General features: G+C 38.3%; 1 protein-coding gene across 1 annotated transcript in view; it reads left to right on the top strand.

The window, feature by feature from the left end:
* The first annotated feature begins 217 nt into the window (after window positions 1–217).
* Window positions 218–24,652, top strand: part of mre11a (MRE11 homolog A, double strand break repair nuclease) — a 33,970-nt gene continuing 9,535 nt past the window's right edge. Inside the window, 13 exon segments of the mRNA XM_052026563.1 lie at window positions 218–458; window positions 2,951–3,027; window positions 3,030–3,086; window positions 4,580–4,740; window positions 5,987–6,074; window positions 6,941–7,082; window positions 8,346–8,460; window positions 9,156–9,341; window positions 10,662–10,833; window positions 12,584–12,664; window positions 14,671–14,797; window positions 18,966–19,069; window positions 22,380–22,553. Of these exon segments, the coding sequence (XP_051882523.1) occupies window positions 218–458; window positions 2,951–3,027; window positions 3,030–3,086; window positions 4,580–4,740; window positions 5,987–6,074; window positions 6,941–7,082; window positions 8,346–8,460; window positions 9,156–9,341; window positions 10,662–10,833; window positions 12,584–12,664; window positions 14,671–14,797; window positions 18,966–19,069; window positions 22,380–22,553 (1,725 nt within the window).

The raw sequence follows: 24,652 nt of genomic DNA, 5'->3' as shown, positions 1-24,652 counted from the left end.
ATGGCTGTTATATCTTCCAATCCGTCCCATCTGCTCGGGAAGCTGCAAAGGAGATAAAGAGCAGCGTTGGGCACGATTGAGCAGTAGTAGGTGCAAAATATCGCAGAGAAGATATGTTTTGGTGGCACAAGAGAGACTGCACACACTGTAACTGAAGCAGAGAACAAACTCGGGTCAGGCAGCACCTGTGCAGGCAGGAGGCCCTGCATCAGGACTGATGTTGCTGCTGGCATTACGCAGGAGGCGGCCCCATGACTGTAACAAGCTGATGCAAGGGTGTCGGGCAACCGAAACCTCAGTGGAAAGGGGATGGAGCAAAAGTATAACCGACAGCGGTGACGACCAGCCGAGTACTCACTGTGCCAGCTCGCCTCTCTGTCGGGCTCCCCTCCCCTTTTGTTTCCGGGTTGAACCAGAGGTTTGGTTCCGGCAGGTGCAGTTGGTGGTGAATTTGGCGGGTAGGGGGGGACGTGTGTCGCAGTTCTAAGTGTCCGGGCGTCTCAGCTCATCGGGTCCCTGGAGAAGGCCGGAGATTGCAGCGGTCCCCGGCTGAACTGTAGGTTATGAGAAGCTGCTCGGTCATTCACGTTCCCGTCTTGTGGAAATCCACGGCGCACATGAATCTGTGAAAGTGGAGCAGAGCAGTAGAGATGAGTGTTGGAAACACCCCGTAAGTTACGCTCAAGGTGTGGTTGTGATCAACGAAGGTTTCAGCATTTGGTTTTCTTTTGCCCTTTTGAGATTTTGGCAACTTTGCCAGTTTAGGTTGCAAGATTAGCTGGAGGAATTTGCAGGGTCTGAATGTTGTTTGAGTAGTAGTTTTATTTCAAGATAGAAATACACCAAGTATTGTTATATTTTCTCCTGTTCTGACTAAAGACTTAGGATGATCAACAAAATCAGTAACTTTAATCTTATATTTTTCTATACAAGGTATTTTCGAGAAAATTATTCGAAACTTCACATACTAGTTATAGCTGATATTACCAGGACGGTCCTCAAAGAGCACATGCAGATCTTATGGGCTTATAGGTTACAGTGGTCATTGATGCATTTCAAGACAAACTTGGTTATCTTACTGACCCTGTTAAAATTATAAATTTGTCAAATGCTATGAACAGAAAGAGTGAGAAAGTATTCCATACCCATACACAAACAATCTTGTTGGAGGAACTCAGCGAGTTGAGCAGCATCCCGGGGAAAAAGAATTGTTGATGTTTTGGGTCGAAACGCTGCATCAGGACCCGAATCTCTCTACTCTTCTTCTGGTCCTCCAGTTTTAGTCCCCCTTCCCTCCCAGCTCACCCTGCCCCCCTTCCACTCCTGGTTCCCCACCCGCCCACTACACGCACAGTTCATCCACAGGCTGCCCCCCCCCCCCCCCGCTATGTTTGTTCTTCATCAAGAGACAAACTTCGCGTGGGTTTAACATCTGAACATTTTTATTAACCGACAAACAGGCTGGCCTTGCTTTCCTTCCTCTTTATTATAATTACATAATAACACACACCCGTTCTGGTTCTGATTCCGGTTCCATCTGCCGTACACCTCTCCCCTAATAGTTCCCATTTTAAAAAAAGGCAGTCCTGATGCAGGGTTTCAAACCTGACACATCAACAATTCCTTTACCCTCGCAGACTCTGCTCGATCCACCTGAATTCCTCCAACAGATTGTTGCTCCAGATTCCAGCATCTGCAGTCTCGTGTCTTCATACACATACAATACACTTATTCCCACGTTCTTATAATGGTGAGAAGAAAAATAGTATAAGTATATGGATGGAAATGAAATCTTGATACATGTGACATGATGCATTGGGGGGGGGGGGGGGGGAAGGTAGGTTTCAAGTAAGAGTAGAACATGTACCGCGAATGGTAGGAGCCTCGGGAATATGGATAAACAACAAGGAGACCTTAGTGTACAATTCCAAACATTCCTGAAGGTGGCAGCAGAGGTAGATAGGGTGGTGAAGAAGGCATATGGGTCCCTGTCCTGATTAGCCAGTCTCGGCAAACTATCATAAAATATTGATTAGGCCATAGCTGGAATATTGTGGTGCAGTTCTGGTCGCCACATGTTAGGAAGGGAGGTGATTCCCACCAGACAGGGGTGCAGAGGAAATTCACCAGAATTTTGCCTGGGGTGGAAATGATTCAGTTATGAGGAGACACTGGATAGGCTGGGGTTGTTCTCCTGGTTGTCGTAGATGATGCTGAGGGGATAGCCACAAAATTTATGAGAGGCATGAATAGGGTAAATAGTATGAAACTTTTCCCATGGTAGAGTTTAAGACCAGAGGGTATGGGTTTAAGGTCAGGAGTAAGAGGTTTCAAGGGGAAACTGAATAAACTTTTTTGCTGAGAAGGTGGTAGAGGCAGGTATTATCTCAAAATTTAAGAAATGCCTGGATGAGCACTTGAATCTCTAAGGCATAGAGGGCTAATGACCAGGTACTGGTGAATGGGACTAGTATAGACACATACTTGATGGTCAGTATGAATATAATGGGCCAAAGGGGCTGTGTCTGTGCTGTATGACTCTAATCACCCTCTAACTAACCCCCCCCCCCACCCCCCATAGCCCATCTGTCCTGGTCTCACCCTATCACAAATATTCCCCTTGTCCTATCCATCCCTCCTGCTACCTTCTCTGTGAATTATAATTACTCTTTTTATATGTCTTTCCCAATTTTGGCAAAGATTCTCTCACATGAAATGTTAACTCTGTTTCTCTTTCCCAGCCCCTTCTGAGTGTTTGTTATTTCAGATTTCCAGTATCTGAAATTTTATTATTTTCAAAAAAAATAGTGGAGGTATTAATCTAGTTTTGTATACTACATGCTGAATTGTTCTGAATAATTGAGAGCAACTTATTAAATGAACTATTTAGTTAAAAATTAATTGTACTTCTCTAATGGTAAATTATCTGATTATTTCATAATTATTACAGAGATGATCAGGGATACTTTGAAAATTTTGATTGCAACTGACATTCATCTTGGTTATTTGGAAAAAGAATGCCGTAAGGGGAAGGTGATACTCTTGTTACTTTTGATGAGATTTTAAAATGTGCACAGGATAATGAGGTAAGTTACCATGAGCAGAAATGTGATTTACCTTGATCATTAGTCTATAAGTAAAAAAAAATGCATTGGTGTTTGTTAAAATAATTTCTTTTTATCATATTGCTATGCTGAAGGTAGGCTATACATATAACTTTATCATCTTATTTATGAACAAAGGCTTTATGGCCTGATGTCAGCCCCACGAAACATGGATTACAGAATTGTAGAAAATTTACCAGAAGTAAGGCCATTTCACTCATTAATCTGTGTAAATATTAAAAAAAAACTACCTAGCCTCACCTCACTTTGCAGCACTAGGTCTGTAGCCTTTAGGTCACAACCCTTCAAGTACTTTTTAAATGTGAGCAGAGTTTCTGACTTTCTTTATTACTCTCTGGGTTTTTTTTTTCCTCTTAATCCTTCCAACGATTCTGAGTTTTTTGATCCCTCAGCTGGGGGATCTTCATTATCTGTTGTATCTAGTCCCCTTCACTGTCTTATACTCAATTAATTCTCATGCAGTTCTTTAAAAAAAAAATCCAATCTTTCTTTGGAACTACTGTTATCCAGTACTAGCAATATCAATGTAAATCTCTTGTGCACCCTCATCAGTTCAATCATGTTTTTTTTTCTAGAAATGTGATCATTGGAATTACATGCAGCATTCAAGCTTGGACCGAACCTGGGTTGTATTCAGTTGTAATAATCCCTGCTCTTAGATTTCTATGCCTCAGCTAACAAAGGAAAGCAACAGCATGCCTTTTTAACTACTTTATTAACCTGCCCTGCTTACTTAAGGATCTACTGGCATCCATTCCAAGGCCCCCTCCACACAACTCAGTGTTCAGCCAAGTACATTATCTAAAACTTCTCTGGATTAAATTTCATTTACTACTTTTCTGTCCAGCTGACAAGACTGTCCACGTCTTCCTGGAGTCTAAAGCTTTCCTCTTCACTGTCATCCACATAGCCAATTTTTGTAGCATTCATAAACTTGTTCCCCGTACATTTAGATCTAAATCAGTAATATATGTTGTACTGCATCTGGTTGGATACTGGGAAGCTAAATTGCCATGAAGCAATACAGGTAAAGGTTTAATTATGCAGATGTAACAAATTTTTAAAATTGCCAAAATTGTAGTATTGTAAATAAGAAGCTATTTTGTTTATTTGATTATTATCAAGGAATAGTTGCTTGTTCTCACAAGTGCTGCTTTGAAAATAAGCTGTCTAGAGCAGCATTGGAAACTTTGCTTAAGAGCCTTTACCTCGGTGAAAACCCATAGATCCCTGCCTAGCTGCTGAAATGAGAAATTATGTTGTCATGGCACTGAGGATCACACACAAAAAGTGATTTCCCTGAGCAATACATGTACCACTGTCATTTAGATTATTTCGAAAAGGTTAAACTTCAGAATAGCTCTGAAAAAGTGTACTTTTTGGCTTTGAGCATTGGCTGATGCAAGATTAAACAGAAAGTCATTTATTGATTTCCATTTCTTTCCATCTCTTAGGTTGATTTTATACTACTGGGTGGTGACCTCTTTCATGACAACAAACCTTCCCGGAAGACATTACATACCTGTATGGAGTTAATGAGGAAATACTGCATGGGTGACACTCCAATACAGTTTGAAATATTAAGTGACCAGTCGGTTAATTTTGGTTTTAGTAAGTAAGTAAATTTTTATACATTGTTTATTTACTACAATTTTTCTAACATTTGAAGTAAGTATAATAAAACTCTTAGCAAATGAGTGTTTGGAGAGAATCTCTGAACAGTCACAAATACTTGGCAAAGAGATTTTGCTATTTCTTGAATATTGTAAATGTGCATTACTATTTTTGTAACATAATTTAATCTCACATTTCAGGAGATGGATTTGGTAGGTTTAAGTTTGAAATAGGTAAATATTTTGTTAATATTTTGTTTTCATAGCCTCAGAACTCACCATGGCACCTTACAACAAATGAATTACTTTTGAAGTATAGTCATTCATGTAGTCAATTTACAGACAAGGTCCCACTATACAATAATGACAAGTTAATCTGTTTTATGATGTTGATTGAAAGGTAAAATTCGCAGGGAGACTAGAAGCAATTCCCCTGTACTTTTTCAAAATACCTCCTGGGATCTATTCTGTCCACTGAAGAGAAGGCACCTTCAACTGTGCAGCACTCCCTCAATACTGTACTAGTGTGTCAATTTTTTTGTTGTAACTAAGTCACTGGAGTGGGTTTTAAACTCACAATTTTCTGATTTGGAGAGTACTGTTGATTGATGCTGGCTGATACCAGAGACCTCTGAATAATGATAACCACTGTTTCTGCTAGTCACTTTACATTTGTAGATAAATCCTAAATGCATTCTCATATACACAGCAAAGTTATGCATTTAAGATCAACTACTCTAATGCTTCTCCACAGAATTGTAAATAAGGCCAAGTGAAGGAAAGTAAACCGCTTTGTTTACTTCCCTTCACTTCTTTGGCACCATATTGGTGTTGCAGTATAGTACTGTACAACATTTTAATTTCAAACAGTTTGAAAATGGTTTTGTGAAGAGTCCAGGTTCAATTTCCCTTTATTGCTGTGTTTAACTAATTTTAGCTAGACTGTTCAATGAGCTACAGTTGATTTTAGTCTCCTGGGCTGATTATGGGATTTCTGTTAGAAGTGCATTTGTATGGAAGAATGAGGTGAGTTTGGAGTTGTGTTCACTTGTGATGTTTTTATGTTCAAATATGCTGTAACTAGTCTCAGTCAAAACTCAAGGTAATCTGACTGAAATACTGGAGGAAGTCTTATTAGAATACTATTGAGCCATAAATAGATTGAGTAAGGGAAGGGAATAGACAATTATAAAACTGAAACTTGGTATTTCTCAAATTATAACTATTAATCTATGTACTTTTTTTCAGGTTTCCTTGGGTAAACTATCAAGATGGAAATTTAAACATCTCCATTCCTGTTTTTAGTATTCATGGTAACCATGATGACCCTACAGGGGTAAGATTTGTGCTTTTAATTATTTTACACATTTGAGGATCAAATGATCAATCAGTTCTTGTCAGCATCCTTACCTGCTACATTAAATTTGGTACATCAGATAAAACTCGTATTAAAAGCAGGACTTTTGGAAATTATTTCTGTAAGTGGGCCAGATCTCCATTATATTGAAGGATCCAGTAAAAAAGTAATAGATCAGCTGATAGCCGCAAGTAAGAGTCAGTTAATCTTTTAAGATCTTGGAAGTTTGTTGAGTAGATTTTGTTATTGGAGTAAGTAATAGTCAATGGGCTTTAGTGAATATTGCAAGGAGTTAGTGGAAAGAAGAATTGTCAAATGAAAAGTTATCTTTCCATAAGTGCTCATAGATCCACAAAGTATTTCCAGCTTTTTCTATTTTTATTTTAAATTATGAATGGCTAGGCTCATTAACATTTTTAAAATGCCCGTCTACCTGCTAGGAGTAGGTATCTTGCCATCCACTTTGGATTGGAACTGGGTGCCTAATGCATTCAGAATTTTTATTGATTGGACATCCCTTCCCACCTCCCCTCCTCTCATCCTATCCCACTTATGCCATGTATTTTGAATAGTCATAACTCTTTTGAGGAGGTAGTCTTGGTTTCCTGCTTTAAATATACTTTTTGAATTCTGAATTTATTTAAAATAAGTTGCAAGTACCCTAATAAAATCTCTGAAACATTTAACCCAAACTAGCCTTATCTGATGGGTGAAATCATGGAAATTAAAGCAGCAAAGAGATTATTGGACCTTTCATTTGCACTGCAGCTGGAGATTACATTTGGTGTATGTATGCCATCTTGATTCTGCTGAAACTGTCTCTCTGTATTTCAATTCTGTTATAGGCTGATGCACTGTGTGCTTTGGATCTCTTGAGCTGTGCTGGATTAATAAACCATTTTGGTCGCTCTATGTCAGTTGAAAAGATTGACATTAGCCCCATTCTGATTCAGAAAGGAGGGACCAGGCTGGCCCTCTATGGGTTAGGTAAGTCTCTTGAGCTTGGGAAAGCAAAAGCTGTTGACTTATTTGAATGGGTGTATTTGTTTTAACCATAGTTTATTATAAACTGAAAGTTTGCTCTTGCACTCTGCAGACAGAAAGTACTTGAATTTTATGTAGTTTCTTTCTTACTCCCTGGAGTTCCATAATGGTTCACACTGAATTGTTTTTGATGTATAGACTAACAGAGCAACCAGTTTTACCATAAAAGATCAAGTAAACTTGAGACTATGACTCTAAACTTGTGGCAATGAAATTAATGGTACCTCAGGCAGCAGAAGACCTCTTCAGTCTCTTCAAGAAGGCCTAATGGAAACGAATGTTAAATATTGATCTTGTCAATGATGTACACAACCATGAATAAGTTTTTAAGAACTTCCCATGATTAATAGAAGGAATCGGATCTTGGAGGCTGGTCCAAAGAATGAAGCCATACTATTTTAAACAAAGCTATTACACTTGAAAATCTATAAACTGCAGATGCTACAAATCTGAAAAGAAAAAAAGCAGAAAATTCTGCAAACATACAGCAGGTCAGCCTGCATCAGTGGAAAGCAAGGTAGCTGATGATTCGGGTATTAAAATTCTTCATTTCTCCCTAAACTACGAACCTTGTAGCTGAGAGGTGATCTCCTGGGTCTGTCATTGCTGCTTTTTCAGACTTCTCAGTGGGATGTGACTGTGACTCCAGATGACTTCCCCCCCCCTCATTGACTATCCTTTGCCAACCATTTCATCAGCATGATTGAAATTGAAATCTCTGATATAAAGAAAAATATCATTCTCCTCACTCCAAGATCATGGGTAATTGTTACTTAGATGTCCTCTTCCACTGTTCAAAATGTATCTACTGCCAATTTTAGGGCAACATTTTGGGATTGAAAACGGAAGTACTGTATGTGGTTAATATGTTGAATTGTATGTTTATTGGAAACTGTAGAGTAGCATACCAAGTTTAAGATGTGAATGGGAATAAAATCAATATTTTGCAATATCTGACGTTTTAATGAAGTTATAAGGGGGAACAAAGAAACAAATACCAAAGAAAAACAATTGTTGACAGCCATGCTTTTGAGACTCATTTAACTGAACATATTTTGGGTAATAATTAATAATGCATTGAATAGAAATAAGGCTTGCAATACATGTCCAGTTTTTGAGAGTTGTCCTTCAGTAAAATCCACCAGATTGAACATGAAATTCTGTTGGTAGTTTGGTGAAATACTTTGTGCTTTAATAATTCATTAGGAGCCATTCCCGATGAGCGTCTCTACCGAATGTTTGTAAATAAGCAAGTCACAATGCTGAGACCAAAGGAAGAGGAAGACAGCTGGTTTAACATGTTTGTCATTCATCAAAATAGGTAAGAAAACAATTAATCATTTTATGATTTGGTGGAAAATAACATTTATATGTAATTTAACTCAAGAATTTAACTAAATAAAATTTCTCCTTTAAATGAAAATACATACAAATACAGAATGTGAAATCCCAAGTGCTGCTCTAATTGAGATTTTCAGTAAAATTTTTGATGAAAGGAATTTTGATTACTGCATTGTTCCCCTATCTGTAATAATTTACAAAGTATTGCACGGGATTTCATTCTTTGGGCCATCTTGTATATGAATGTGTACTCGTACAAATTCTTCAGGTGGCTTGATGTGGGCAAGGTTTAGAGATATGGGGTATCATTTACTGTAGAGGATCCCAAATTAGTATGAAGGAGAATTTGAGTAATTTTCAGGTCCTGCTTTTAGTACTGCTCTTCTTGATGCAATTTCAAACATGAAATTTACTCAATTGTTTAAAAATAAACAGTCTTCAAGGTGAAGTTCATATCAACTTACCTTTAAATTCTGCAGTGGAACCAAGAGCTCATAAGCTAGTCAACATTTGTTCAATTTAAAGATGCAGATCTTACTTGTATCAGTAATTATCACCTATGGTTCTAAAGAGTGAAATAATAATTTAAAGTTTCAATTGAGATTAGTGTTGTGCTTTGAAATATCTCTATAACTGAACATAATCTAAGTATGTTAATGTGTTTCTCTCAAACAGGAGCAAGCATGGAGCTACCAATTACATTCCAGAGCAATTCTTGGATGACTTCCTTGACCTTGTCATTTGGGGACATGAACATGAGTGTAAAATAGCTCCCACAAGAAACGAACAACAGCTGTTTTATGTTTCACAGCCCGGAAGCTCTGTTGTCACTTCCCTTTCTCCAGGAGAAGCTGTAAAAAAGTGTGCATTTTGTTTTTGCTTGCTATAGTTTTTCTAGCACAGGCTGAAAAGTTAATAGATGGTCATTTCTGTCGGTTTAGCAATAGGTTTTTAAAAATTTGACTTTGAATTGCTATTTTTATGTCATGTCTCTAATTGACTCAAGAAGGACTTTCAAGCTGAGTTCTGGAACTCCTGTAGAGCTTGTATTGATGTAGTTAAGTTGGAAATTTCAGGATATTGGCTTGGCACTGATGAAGGCATGACATGGAGATGATGATATTCCTATGGCCTTATTAATTCATGTCTTATTGGTATACTTTGATATGAGATATTAATACTTTAGCTTGGGTCAAAGCTTATTGTATTATTTTGCTAGATAGACAAATTTCTGATCCAAATATAGGTAGTGGCCCATTTGCAATGCAAAATGGTCCTCCCATAATAATTATTAAAAACTTCTAAGATATGGATATACCATGATTCATTGAATATGTTGTTAAGTCAATGGATGGATGAACAAAATGAACTTCTGAGGCAGTCCCTCAGGATCGAGGATGACTTGCTTGCACTTTAATTTTGTGGGTTCTGAGGTGGCTGATTAGGCCAGTTTGAAAACTGCAAATTCTTGCATAGATGACTGACAGGGCAGGTAGATGGATAGTTGTGAGGTGGTGTGCTTCTTCCAGTCTTTATGCAGGGCTTCTTTATGTTCCTGGTGCATGGACTTGTGGTTCTCAATACCATCTGCAATATTGCACCTTCACTTTGAGCTGTTGTGGCCAAAGTTCCCTGGAACCAATAGAGATGTTGCACGTTTTCTCCAGTCACAGTCAAGAAAACTGCCTGTGGGATATCTGAGCCTAGTATTACTGAGAGGAAATAAAGAAATGCCCATGAGTTCGTTTCCTTGATTCTTTTCATTTCTCCCTGTTTTATATTATTGCGTCCATCCATTGGTTGCAAAATATTTCTCTTAGATGCTGCAAAGTTTTCCATCTTAAACATCTAATTGTTACCCAAAACTAAAACAGATGCTGAATCTGGATTCTTAGCACAAAGTTTCATACATTAGGTATGTAAATAATTTGGCTGCAAAAGTCATAGTGACAATCCAGTCACATATATTGACTTCTGTGCTAAATTGCTGTTATCCATACCAGCAGCATGGTTTGTATAATTCTTTCTAATATTAATACCAAACTTCATCCAAGTAGTACTCAGTTATGCACAGTCATCAGGTGATATTGATATAGAAAACCATTTGGATATCATTAAAATTGTTACCATTTATGAACACATTGCTTTTGATATTTATGACAGTTTATTCCTCTCACTTAGGCATATTGGATTGCTGCGAATCAAAGGAAAGAAAATGAATATGCAGAAAATTCCTTTGAAAACAATTCGTCAGTTTTTTATTGAGGATGTTGTTCTGGCAGATCACCCTGATATATTTAACCCAGATCACCCCAAAGTCACACAGAAAATAGAGGCTTTCTGTAAAGAGAAGGTAAGGCAATAGAAAGTAAGTCACTTAATCGGGGTCATTCATTAGAGAAGGATGCTGAGCATATGCCAAGAACATCTCTGGAGGGAGAGTTCTTTATACTATTGCGTACCACTCAATTTCGGAAATATTTTAGCAAAAGCTTGAGCTTTCTTGTTCTTCTAGCTGGCAAGATGTATAAGAACTAGGAGAAGAAATGGTTGAAAGGACAACAAGGAGCTACATTAACGGACAAATTAATTTTAAATGCATATCACTGGAACTAAAAGATTTGGAATTGTGTGATCAGTTTTTTTTATTTTGGCCAAAGTTCATGATTACATTCAATAACTATCCGATTCTGTTCAGTCCAGATGAAGGGTCTCAACCTGAAACATCAATTCCTTTCTTTCCACATTCTGCCTGACCTGCTGAGTTCCTCCAGCAGTTTTTTTTTGCTCCAAATTCCAGCATCTGCATTCTCTTGTCTCCTCTTAGTGATTCCATTGTTGTCAATTGTTTGAATTGGACTTTGCTAAAAACCTATGGTAACTATAAATTCTATCAGCTTTGGATACTAGTAGTTTGTTTTTGCCTTCTTTTTTTTTACACATTTCATTTGCTTCAATCACTATCATTTCAATAATCTTGATTTCATCATTTGTCTGTTATTTCTGGTGTCCTAAGCATGTTTGCACAATGAAATCAGGTTGCTTACTTTTTAATTTACATAGAGCTATTATTTTCCTGGTGATAGCTCTGTCATGAGGGGAAAGAAGTTGATATATCAAAATTTTTACATGGGGAGGAAAGAAATGTGCTCAAAGTCCGATTAATTTCATCATAAAGAGAAAGTAGCTGGAAAAATTAGCAAGCTACCTTAACCTTTAGGGAAGTTTTGTTTCAGAAATATGAGTTTATCTTGCAGACTTGCAACTTTCTGCTTAAAGGATTTAAGTAATGAAGTACAAATAGATATGGCAGATCTTTTAGTTATCCATTCGGTTATTTCCTGCCATCCTATTTGGATCGTGGAATAAGGGGCAGATTAACGTAAATATTTTAACAACTGAAAGCAAATGTATTTCTTTTTTGACATGTACTGTATAAGATGATGGATGAATTCACATGTTAGGAACAGCACAGTAAACTATTGAACTACCAGGGAGGAAAGTGCTATGATAGTATAACAGCTGCCTGAAGTTGGTTTGCGCTAACACTGAGAGTCACAACAAATTCCTGATGCAGAATTTAATTTCATGCAATGGAAGGTAGTAGCCCAGTCCCCATTTGTAGCTGGTAGAAACTGCAGCCACTGTGCACCATTGGAGTGAATGGTTGTTAAGAGTATGGTTAACAATCAGTATGGTTACTTTGACCTGGGTGGTGTTGAGCTTCTGGGGAGCTGTGGGCACTGCACTCATCTGGGCAAATGGATACTATTTCATCATGGTCTGGTCTGATGCCATGTAGATTATGAAAAGGCCTTGGGGTTTCAGGAGACGTAGGATACTCGACCTCTGACTGGCTCTTCTAGCCATGGCTTTTCATGTGGCAAATCCAGTACAGTCTCTGGTTAGTGGTGACTTGGGATATGGATAGTGGTGATGGCAATAGCATTGAGTATCGAGGATAGGTGGATAGGCTTTCATGGTGAGTATTTGAAGAACATGGTTCAGATAGTGACAATGATTGGAAGCTTCTTAATCTGAATTGTTTATTTTGAAACAATAATCAATATTCATTTTGTCTGTCTGTTGTATTTATCTTTTAGGTGGAAGAATTATTGGATGTTGCTGAAAGAGAACGCATTGGAAATCCACGTCAGCCAGAAAAGCCTCTAATAAGACTGAGGGTTAGTTTGCTTTACTGGTTTAGTTTTATTCAAAACACGCATTTAAACTAGAGCTAATTATGAAGAACAGAGGTGTCAAAGGATTCTTCGACTTCAATAACGTAGTAAGAGGAAGAGATATCCCAATGAATTGTGTAACACACAGATGATCACTACTCTTGTCTAAAACATGAATTGTTCAAGGCTGCTACTGGAAGGAAGCCTGGGAGTTGGAGTTCATGTGTCATTAAAGGTCTGTAACAGCTTTCATGGCACTAATGGAAATGAGAATGGGAAAGGAAATCCGGCATGGTATGAAACAGGATGCCTTTATATATGTGATTTAATGTGAGGTTTTCCATAAGGCCTGTTTCATCATTGGTATGTTTATAGATAAATGATGAAAAACACGATGATGCTGGAGGAACTCAGCAGGCCAGGCAGTATCAGTGGAGAAAAGCAGGCGGTCAATGTTTTGGGTCAGGACCCTTCTTGGGGACTGAAGATAGGAAAAGGGGAAGCCCAATATATAGGAGGGAAAAGCAGAGCAGTGATAAGTGGACAAAAGAGGGGAGGCAGGGTAGGCACAGGTTGGTGATAGGTAGATGCAGGTAAGAGATGGTGATAGGCAGGTGCAGGGGAGGGGGGAGCAGATCCACCAGGCAATGGGTGAAAGGTAAGAAGAGAGAGGGGAGAAAAGGGCTAGGGAGGAAGAGAAGAAGCATGGTTTTGGGGGGGGGGGGGGCGGTCGTGGGGTGGTGGGGATTACCTAAAGTGGGAGAATTCAATATTCATGCCATTAGGAAAATGAGGTGCTGTTCCTCCAGTTTGCACTTGGAATTCCTGGCAGTGGAGGAGGCCGAGGGCTGACATATCAGTGATAGTGTGGGAGGGGGAGTTAAAGTGATCGACAACGGGGAGATGCAGGTCGTGGTTACGGACAGAGCGCAGGTGTTCTGCGAAACGGTCACCTAGTCCGCGTTTGGTCTCACCAATGTAGAGGACTAGGTCTCATTTCAAATTCTGTTTTAATGAGAAACATAGAAATCCTGGTAAAGGTTCAGAGGATCGCCCAGCAGTTTAAGGACATTCAGTTACCAGGATAAGAGGGTTGGGGCTTTTAACTTGAGGGAGGCGTGCATGAAACTTTGAAGGTATTTACCTAAGATCTTTTTTGAAAAAAAACAAATGAATTTGAATGGATCATCTTGTTAGACAGGTTGAGCTAGATAACTTACGGAGCTGAGGACATAAATACAAATTGGGAAAATCCAAAACTAGATTTGATGCTGAGAAGTTCTTCATTTTGACCTTTGCAATAGTAAATTGGAGAAGAATTTGGAAGCCTTTCCAAGACAGCAGATCTTGATAATTGATCAGATCAGCTATGATCTTATTGGTTGGTAGAACAAGATCATATGTTCTACTCATCTGACATTTTCTTAACAAAATGGAGAGAAATAATGATGATGCTGTGCAGAAACTGCATCTTGTCAAAATAGGACAGGATTGATTTTGTACATACGCTAGGTAAATTAACCAAGTCAATATTTTCCTGCATTTCAATAGTGGTTATATTTCCAATGTGTTTTCAAAAAAAAACTACAATGTTTGTTTGGCATGCCTTCAGGTAGTAAAAGGAACTGTATAATTGTACATCTCTTCTAAGGTTTGGACCATTTGAAAACTAATGAATTGTAATAGTTTATAATTAAATTTTATATCAATTTTAGGAACTGTAATCAAATAATCAAAGTACTCTGTTTCTCTGAATGGAGTTCAGCCAAAAACTTGGAGTCATAATTTTGGACTTTCCTCTATTTGGTTTGTGTACAAAATGTTCGGGTCATACTATTGTTTCAATTTTATTTTTTGTAACTATTATTGGAATTTTAAACATACCAATTTATTTGCGAATCTAAAATTATCAGAATGCAAAGTACTGGGTGTTCAAAAACACTCCAAGCAGTTCGTCAGATAATGAAAAATAAGTTGTGCTAAGTTTTGCAATTCATTGTCTTGTTTAGGTGGATTACAGTGGCGGATTTGAACCCTTCAATACTCTTCGATTTAGCCAGAGATTTGTTGAGCGAGTGGCAAATCCCAAGGATATCATTCATTTTTTCCGGCATAGAGAACATAAAGACAGGAAAGGTAAGCCTGCGTTCTGTAGTTTATGACAAATGTTTGTACACTTGTACTTGCCTATAAATGTGATAGAGTCATAGAGTTATACAGCACGGAAACAGGTCCTTTGGTCCAACTTGTCCATGTCTACTCAGGTGCCTTCCTGAGCTAGTCCCATTTGCCTGCGTTTAGCCCATATTCCTCTAAACCTTTCCTATCTATAAACCTGTCCAAATGGCTTTTAAATGTTATAATTGTACCTGCCTCTGCCACTTTCTCTGACAGCTTGTTCTACCACCCACTGTGTGGGGAAAAACTTGCCTCTCGGTTCTCCTTTAAATCTTTCCCCTCTCACCTTAAACCTATGCCCTCTAAATTTAGACTCCCCCACCCTGGGAAAAAGACTGTGACTATCCACCCTACCTATGCCCTTCATGATTTTATAAACCTCTACAAGGTCACCCCTCAGCCAACTTTGCTCCAGGGAAAACAGTCCCAGCTTACCCAGCCTCTCCTCATAACTCAATATGGGTGTTTGTGCTGCTACTTGCAATAATTAAGAGAGGCACTACATGGAACTTGTGTGATCAAGGTGAGTAATCTTATCCAAGCAGATTGCAGAATCCTCACTGAGACATTTAGGAGTTCAGATTTCTGTGAGCAGATGAGTTTGGGAATAGATAAGAGCCTTAAAATGTATAAAAGAATCAATATATCAGAAACCTGGCATCAATCTGCTGACTGTGTTTAACCCAAATGAATTGGGTTGTGTTTGGCAGTTTCAGTATGTTAGTTGTATGTTAAAATTGATGGACAAGTTTAGCAGTAAATACCATGACTGCTTACCTGAGGTAACTTTTGATTGGGTTGAAAGGACTGTTTTTACTGATACCAGTTTGTCTAGTTCTTCCATTGAATTCAATTTTTTAAACTGTGGTGTTGGGTTTTGAAGTCACAGGCTTTAAGATTGCCAGTAGTGTGTTGTTTAAGACAATGACATTTTATTTTGCATCTTCCTTTATGAGTGATCTTTATCAATACAGATGCATGTCTTTTTGTAATCAATTAAGCAACATTAATCTCAGTAATATTTGTCTAGTTTACTGCATTTGGTGTTCATGATGTGGTCTCCTTTGGAGAAATCAAATGCAGATTGGGTGATTGTTTTGGAGAGCATCTGCGTTTGCCTTCTCCAGTGTGGAACAGGAGTTTCCCTAAGATTCTAGTTTCCTGTCACTTTAATTCTCCATCTCACCTCTCTGTTTCTGGATTCCTGCACTGTTACAGTGAAGTACAACACAAGCTTGAGAAACAGCACCTCATCTTGTGTCTGAGCACATTCTAGCTGCGGAACCAATATCAAATTCTCCAACTTTAGGTAACTCACTTTCTTTCTGACGGTATTAGAACAGGCCACTTTTGTCTGTCATCATTTTGATTCAGTTTTTCTTTTCTAGTGGTATGGTGTGACCTGCTGGGCATATCTGGCAGCCTTGCTGTTAGCAACATTTTACATAGACAAAGAAGCATCATCTGATCATAACTGCTATTCCAATTCTGCATCAACATATTTAATTTTATCCTATCAGAGATATTCCCTTTGTTCTACGCATCCCTTTCCTACCTTCTCCGCTACTGAAAACTAACTTGTTTTCTCTCTTTTCTGGTTTTCAGTCTGAACTATTAAGTGTTTCTTTTCACAGAAGCTACCTAGTCTGCTGAATGTTTCCAGCATTTTTGTTTTTATTTCAATTAACCAGAATCTGCATTTTTTGATTTTCATATTTTTCTACTTCTATTAATGTCATTCTTAGACATCCACATGGTCAGAAATTGGAGGAAAAAATAGTTGTTAAAGGTTCTGTGCTGCAGAATTTTAATTACAAATTGCAAGTTTGAAGATGAATGTCTTGGCTCATATTGGCAGTGTGAAGAATTGCACTCAATTTGAGTTACACTAGTATCTTGGCAACTTTACTACCAGGCAGCTTGTTCTAAAGTGAAACCTCCTGGTTTCTGTCTGGCACTATGGTGCTGTGTCAAGTCTTGGAGCTTTGTACATTGTTTTAAAATTTTTTTTAAGCATCTGCTGAATAGGAACATAGTACATAAAAAAAATTTTCTGCTTGTACTAATGCATTTGGCTTTTTGGACACCTCTGCAAAGTTAACAATTGGAATTCATGTAAACAGTGAACCATAGGTCATCATTTTAAACAATGAAACTGAATGATATGGAAATAAACTTAAGTGAGATTAATTCAATGTCAAATTGTCAAAAGTAAAATAGAGTGGGAAGGAAAAATTGTATTCAGAAAAGACTGAGATGAAAAGCAAGAAAAAATGTAACACTTAGTCTGGTATTTTTACAGTCTTCCCCAGAATATTCAGGCTTGAAGGAATGATAGTTGTGATAGATCATTTTTGATGGTAAATTGGTTTATGAAAAACTTGTCTTGTATACTGTTCATACAGATCAATTCATTACAACAGTGCATTGAAATAGTACAAAGTAAAACAATAACAGTGCAGAATAAAGTGTTACAGTTAAAGAGAAAGTGCAGTGCAGGTAGACAATAAAGTGCAAGGTCATGATGAGGTAGATTATGAGGTCAAGAGCCCATTTTATCGTATTAGGGAACCGTTCGATAGTCTTCTAACAGTGGGATAGAAGCTGTCCTTGAGCCTGGTGGCACATGCTTTCAGGCTTTTGTATCTTTTGCCCGATGGGAGGTGGGAGAAGAGAGAATGTCCGGGGTGAATGTGGTCTTTGGTTATGTTGGCTGCTTTACCAAGGCAGCGAGAAGTGTAGACAGAGTCCATGGAGGGGAGGCTGGTTTCCATGATGTGCTGAGCTGTGTCCGCAACTCTCTGCCATTTGTTGCGGTCACAGACAGAACAGTTGCCATATCAAGCTGTGATACACCTGGATAGGATGCTTTCTATGGTGCATCAATTAAAAATTGGTGAGGGTCAAAGGGGACATGCCAAATTTCTTTAGCCTCCTGAGGAAGTAGAGGCACTGGTGAGCTTTCTTGGCTTTGGCATCTATGTGGTTGAATCAGGACAGGCTATTGGTGCTGTTCACTCCTAGGAACTTGAAGCATTCAACTCTCTCGACCTTAGCACCGTTGATGTAATCAGGGGCATGTGCACTGCCCCCCTTCCTGAAGTCGAAGACCAGCTCTTTTGCAGACATTGAGGGAAGGTTGTTGTTATGACACCATGTCACTGAGCTCTCTATCTCCTTCCTGTACTCCGACTCATTATTTGAGATACAGCCGCTGTGGTGGTATCATCTGCAAATTTGTAGATGGAGTTAGAGCAGAATCTGGTCATGCAGTCATGAGTGTATAGGGAGTAGTATAGGGGGCTGAGGATGCAGTCTTGTGGGGCACCAGTGTTGAGAATAACCGTGGCAGAGGTGTCACTGCCTATCCTCGCTGACTGCGGTTTGTTGGTCAGGAAGTTAAGGATCCAATTGCAAAGAGGTTTTGAGTCCCAGGTCTAGGAATTTGGAGATGAGTTTGCTTGGAATAATCGTGTTGAAGGCAGAGCTGTAGTCAATAAACAATAGTCTAATGTAGGTATCTTTACTGTCCACATGCTCCAGAGATTAGTATAGGGCCAGGGAGATGGTGTAGACCTGTCTTGGCAGTAGGCAAAATGCAGTGGGTCGAGGTTGTCTGAGAGGCTGGAGTTGATGTGTGCCAAGACCAGCCTCTCAAAGCACTTCATGATGGTGCATGTCAGAGCCACAGGTCGGTAGTCATTAAGACATGTTCCCTTGGGTGAGAAGATAGATTGGCAAATGTTAACACTTCACAGAAAAACATGTTCTATGACAAGATCTGTTGTGTATTTCATAGAAAAATACAACAATTCAAAAGAAAATTGATCAAGAGTGGAATGTTGTTCCTATGAAGCTAATGATGAAACAGCACAATCTAGGCAGTAATTTTCAAATAATTTACATTTAACACCTCATCTCTTCTTTGGTTGACATTGCTATGTTACTCGTCTTTTAATAATGTTAAGCTCCATCAGCCTTGCAGTTATCGTGATTAAAGTTAAATTTATGACTGCAGTTTTAACTCTACTTATTTTTTTCTTTCAAGCATAAAGTGACTTCATTTTATGGAGGACAATTCATAGAAAGGGAAAGATGGTGTTTGACAATTTTTTTTATTTTGCAGCAGATACAGAGATTAATTTTGAGAAAATTGCAAATAGATCTTCGGAAGGAATGACATTAAGGGTGGAGGACCTAGTCAAGCAGTATTTTGAGACTGCAGAGAAAGTAAGTTAATACCACTTTGACAGTCTGAGTCAATTATAAATAGATCTTTACAGCAAAGGCTGTAAAATACAAAATAATGCATTGTTGTATTTCATTAAGTGAATCCCTAAGATTTAGTTTTCTTTATCTGCATTAAAATATTAGCCTGGTGTAAAACTATTTGGACTAATCCTAATGTTAAATTTCCATTTTGTGTTTGTTGCCTTTTGCAGTTAATGCCCATGAAATTACTTTGGTTTTGTTAAATTGTTTTAAATACATATAAAAGTGATGAACAACTGTCTGTGAAAAGAACAAGAACAATGTAGATACAAGAACTATAGGCTGTTTTCCATCAAGTTCTTCTAATCCTATTAGTATATTGGCATCAGGCAACTGACAGCAGCTACAGAATTTTCCGTCATGTAACAGAAATATCAAAGATCCAGCATACCTTCACAGGCTATGGTTTGTAACTTTCTCCACAGCAATCAAGCTAACATTACTAGAATTGACATGAACTTTGGATATTTATGAATTGTCCTGCTGTAAAATATCCTAAGAACCTCTTTTTCGTTTTGTTACATGGTCCATTGGTGAGCTTTTAGTGGTGTTGCAAGCTATAATTACTATCTTACCCCAAAAACTCAATTCTTATGTATGTACATTGTAACTTCCTTGCATCATTATTTAAAAAATAATTGATTTAAAATATTTTTTAAATTTTGTGGTATTTCAACTATTTTAACATGTATATTCATTTTTTAAGCATTACAGCAGCAGGAGTCAGTATAAGTCCTTTAGATTTTTGTGGTGAGTTTTTTTGAGATTACTGGGAAGTGTTGTCAATTCATCCGTGACATCTCCACCCCTCCATTATCTTTTAGTTGCTGTATTTTTGGTGGAAAAAATGGGGCAAAGAATTCAGACTACAGCATTTTGGTTGCTGCATTAAATAGACCTCCAGCATCTTAGAGACCTGTCATTTTTCTTTAATTCTTGTGCATCGTGTCGGCCTTGGTGATGTCAGACAATCTAACAGTGATTGATTGGTTAGAACCAGAATTATCCTCCACATTCATAGCTTGCAGAACATATGCATGCCAATGGGTAGAACAGGTGACCGTCTCAGATTGTATTAGAACAATCCACTAGAATACTGAAGCTTTACTCCAGCTGCCTCGACAAATATGTTTGACAATTTGCTATTTGGTTTCATATTTAATATAAATTTTTCACTGCGCTGCATATTATCAATCCTGTCTGCTAAGTTGCAAAGTTACGTATCAAATCTTTAAGTACAGCACAGAAATTCTGTTCCTACAGCAATGCTTTTGTGTGCAAATGCAATGTAATCAGGTACTTAGTATGGTTGTAGTTCATATATGTAAAGGAGATGTGGGTCCTTTTACTTATAAGGTGCATGCATATGGGTATCCTTGGGCATGCACAATACGTAAAGGTGTGCAACATGCATTTTGGCTTGAGTAAAATTGTAATGTGCAATCAAGACATGAAAATGGCATGGGATTTATACAGTGAAGCAGCCTTTAGAGGGTTGGGAACTGCATCAGCATTACTTAAAAGGTACCCTTTCCTCTGGGCCACTGCTGGGGAATTTGAGATATCCATCACTGTCCTCCCATTCGCCCCCAACCTGACTGATGTTGGTTCTTGACTGATGCCTTCTTGCCTCACTTTACCCCTTTTCCTCCTCATCTTTATTCATCTTCCTGGTATTCCTATACCTACAATAATCTGTTCCTCCTGATTTGCATCTAGGCCGTGCAGCTACCATCTTTCCCTCCTTTCCCCCAATTACTTTCCTTTCTCCCTTTAAAGTTTTGTCTCTCTTTTCCATTTCCCCAAGTGTCTCTTTCTTCCCCTATGATCCACACTTTCCCCTGACACTCCCTATCCTCCCCCACTACCCCAATATGTATGTTCCCAAGTACTTACTACAACACAGAGGAAGGCTATCTATTTGATTGTGTCTATGCCAGCTTCCAGCAGAACAATCTCATTAGTCCCATTCACCCTCCTCACTTCCCTGTAACCCTACACCTTATTTGCTCTCAGATGTCCATCAAATCCTCCTTGTTTCTTTTTGCCACTTATCTACATTAATTGGCTACTGCAAATTATCCCTTAACCTTCCAGCATATCTTCGGGAAATGGGAGGAAACTGGAGCACCTGATGGAAGCTCACACACTCACAGGGAGAACTCGAAAACTCCACACAGATATCACCCAAGGTCAGGATCAAACTTGGTTCCAGGACCTGTGAGGCAGCATCGCTAACTACTGCATATTCATGCCACCCTCTCGTCCTCTGTGATGTTCTTTATCTGCCATGGTGGAGGATTATTGACGAAAGAGCAAATTTCCACTTCAAGGCTTGTTCTGCAAGTAACAACTTGGGACTTTTTGGTGACAGACAATCATTTGTGGAGCTCACACAAAACTGGCTCAGGCACCCTGTACAGAGGAATTCATTTGTAGGCTCTTGTTTCTCAGAAAAGCCATTCAGATGAAGGATTTGACATTTCTGTTGGAACCATTGAGGTCAGATATGACACTTTTCAGTGATGCTGATGTCTTTCAAGGTAATGTCCTCCTAGCTTCTATTCTCTTGGATTGAAAGTGATATTTGGCTTGGGCTTCTCCTTGCTCACATTAACACAGGCTGGTGGGATGTGCCTTATTGCAGTCCTGAAAGCCAGACACAATCTGATAAGTATTGCCTGTTAAAGACAAAATAACTGGATCCCAGTTATTTTGAAATTCCTGTGAAATGATCTTGTTGGAGACCATCTATTGAAGGGATGATAATTTGAGCACTCAGGGCTTCTTTCTGAATTCTTGTGACCATGTTTATTAACTTGACAGTCACCAAGATGTTTTTTTTAAGGCCATGGTATGGCAACGTTTGGTGCAAACCTCTTTATCCAACTCCTTAAAGTGTCTGTGCTGCCGTTTAGTTCTTATTTCTATGAGTTAAAGATGAGCAATCAAGAATACTTTAAAGTTTCTCTCCAATTGTTCTTTAAGCTTTTGCTTGTGTATTTCCAGAAGTTCACAAATCATGTGCCCTTTCATTTATTGTGTGCACAGCAATTCCCCCTTTCTCAGGTGTAATCCTATCAAAGTTGTTGCAAACCTATCCTTTCATCTATTTATTCCCCAACAAATGTAGGAGGTTTCTATCATGAAGAGATGTACAGACGTCCCATCCTGTTACCTGCCTGGTAAATTTGTGGGAATTTGGTGCAGTGTTTGTGTTTTAAAACATGAAATGTATCTCTATTAAATTACCGGTTTTCCTCCACAGAGTATTCAATTGTCACTGCTGACTGAAAGGGGCATGGGAGAAGCAGTGCAAGAATTTGTTGACAAGGAAGAAAAAGATGCTATCGATGAACTAGTAAAATTTCAATTGGAAAAGACACAACGTTTTTTGAAAGAGCGGCATATTGATGGTATTGAGGACAAGATTGATGAAGAGGTAAGTAGTCCAGTTGCTTTACAGTAACTATCTGCACCAGGAAATGCTGGCTTGCATTTGTTAATGCAACAATTTAAATCAGTAAAATAGCCCAAAGCACTTGACAGGCACCTAATTAAAATAAATGTAAACCAAATCACTGAAGATATTAACAGCGATCAGCAAAATCTTGTTCAATGGAGTGTTATTAATCAGGATCTTAAAGAAGGTGAGGGCTGTGAAGAAGTTTAGGAAGAGAATTCCACTGCTTACAGCCCAGGAAGCCAAGGGCAGAGCTGCCAATAGTGGTGAAAATGAAAGCTGGGAAGTAGGGGTTATTGATGAGGAAAGAAGACTGAAAAAGAAGTGTAGTATCTGTAATCTCTTCCAGTCTTATAGAGAAGTGAGCTCAGAAAATTAATTAAGCATGAAGATGATGATTTTGAGATGTTCCTGACTAGCAACCATTGGAAGCCAATGAAGAAATGGGTTAAAAGCATGAATAGTTTTGAAACTAGTATGTTCGAGGGTTTCTGCAGGAGACTGGATAAAATAAGTTTGGAGATGTGCAATGTTATGAAACTAAATGTTCCTAATATTAAAGAATATGGAGTTTGAAGCTTGGTCTGCAATTAAATAATCCTATAGTTGCAAACAGTTTGAGCCTGAGATGGTTTATGGAGAAAAATGAAGTTGTGATAAAGTTGCAGGGTTTATGCCTATTTATGTCTTCAATGTTTACTTGAATGATATTGTGACATGTGTGACAGGATGTGTGGTTTTAATTTTTCAAAATTCTCTATATTTTGAAGGAGCCAATAGATTGGGAAAATGTCGTATGTGACAGCATGTTGGACAAGCAGGGATAGATGACTTGAGAAGTAGAGCTAGCAGTCTTTTTGAAAGTGGAAATTGACATCATGTCTGCAGATTACATTGTCATGGGGCCAAGTGAAGAGAGGTGGCCATTAGGTGGATCCCTGGGGAGCTTGGGGATGTGCGGAGAAGAGGTATAGGGATTAGGGACCCTCCGGAGATAATGGAGTGGGAATGGAAGCTATTTTGGAAAATGCTCTGTCAGGAGTTGAGTAGAAGAGTGAAAGCCAAGAGTGAAACAAAAAGTACAGAGGAGAGACATAGAAGAAGACAACTGCAATATTTCCAATCTACCTCCCTCCCTTCCAATTCCTTGATATCTCTGGGGTGTTACTTTCAACCTTTTATAGCAAAATACCTGTTTAATTCATCTGCCACCTCCTTGTTTTTCATTATTAATTCTCCATTCTCATTCTCTATAGGATCAACCATCAATTTAACATCCATAAAAATTTTTACTATCTGTTTTGTATTTCTGGCTAGATTTATCTCATACTCTAATCTTTTTCCTTCACTATTTTTTTTAGTAAATGTTATATTCTGTCCAATATTCTGATCTGTTATCTCTCTTTGCACAATCATATGTTTTTTTTAAAGTTTGATACTATTTTAAGCTTTTTAAATTAACATCATATGGTAGGGCCTCCCATGGAATTTTCTATTCTGTGTATTCTGAAAGATCCCCTTAAATATCTGCCATTTCATTGCAATTGACTGATCACTTAAATTAATTGTTCAGTTCATTTTTAGTGTGTTATTTTTTGATGCCCTCACAATTGCCCTATTTAAGTTTAAAATACTACTCTTGGACTCGGTCTTCTCTCCCTTAAACAAGAGATGCCTTCACGAAGAGGTCATTAACTATTCATGCCACACTGCACAATACCAGACAATTTGAGGTCCAAACTGTTGGCTCCAAAAAATGCTACAGTAACTGGACAAAATCTAGCAAATGGAAAAAATGTGAAACTCCACTTTTGCAGGATTTTTTAAAAATTATGTAACTGATGAGAGATTTTCAAACTCTGAGATGCAGAAGGATTTGGGTATCCTAGCGCATGATTCACAAAAAGCTAGTGTGCAAGTACCGCATGTAATGAGGAAATGTAACAGAATGTTCTTGTTTATTGCTAGGGGATTTGAATGCAAAAGTAGGGAGGCTATGCTTCATTTGTATAGGGCATTGGTGAGACCTTGTCTGGAACACTGTAAGGTAGCAAGCAGTAGGTAGGTCCTAAAGATAT

This window comes from Pristis pectinata, chromosome 11 (genome assembly GCF_009764475.1).
Source record: "Pristis pectinata isolate sPriPec2 chromosome 11, sPriPec2.1.pri, whole genome shotgun sequence".
Classification (NCBI taxonomy): domain Eukaryota; kingdom Metazoa; phylum Chordata; class Chondrichthyes; order Rhinopristiformes; family Pristidae; genus Pristis; species Pristis pectinata.
The sequence above is the reverse complement of the archived record's forward strand: the minus strand, read 5'-3'. Positions and strand labels throughout refer to the sequence as shown.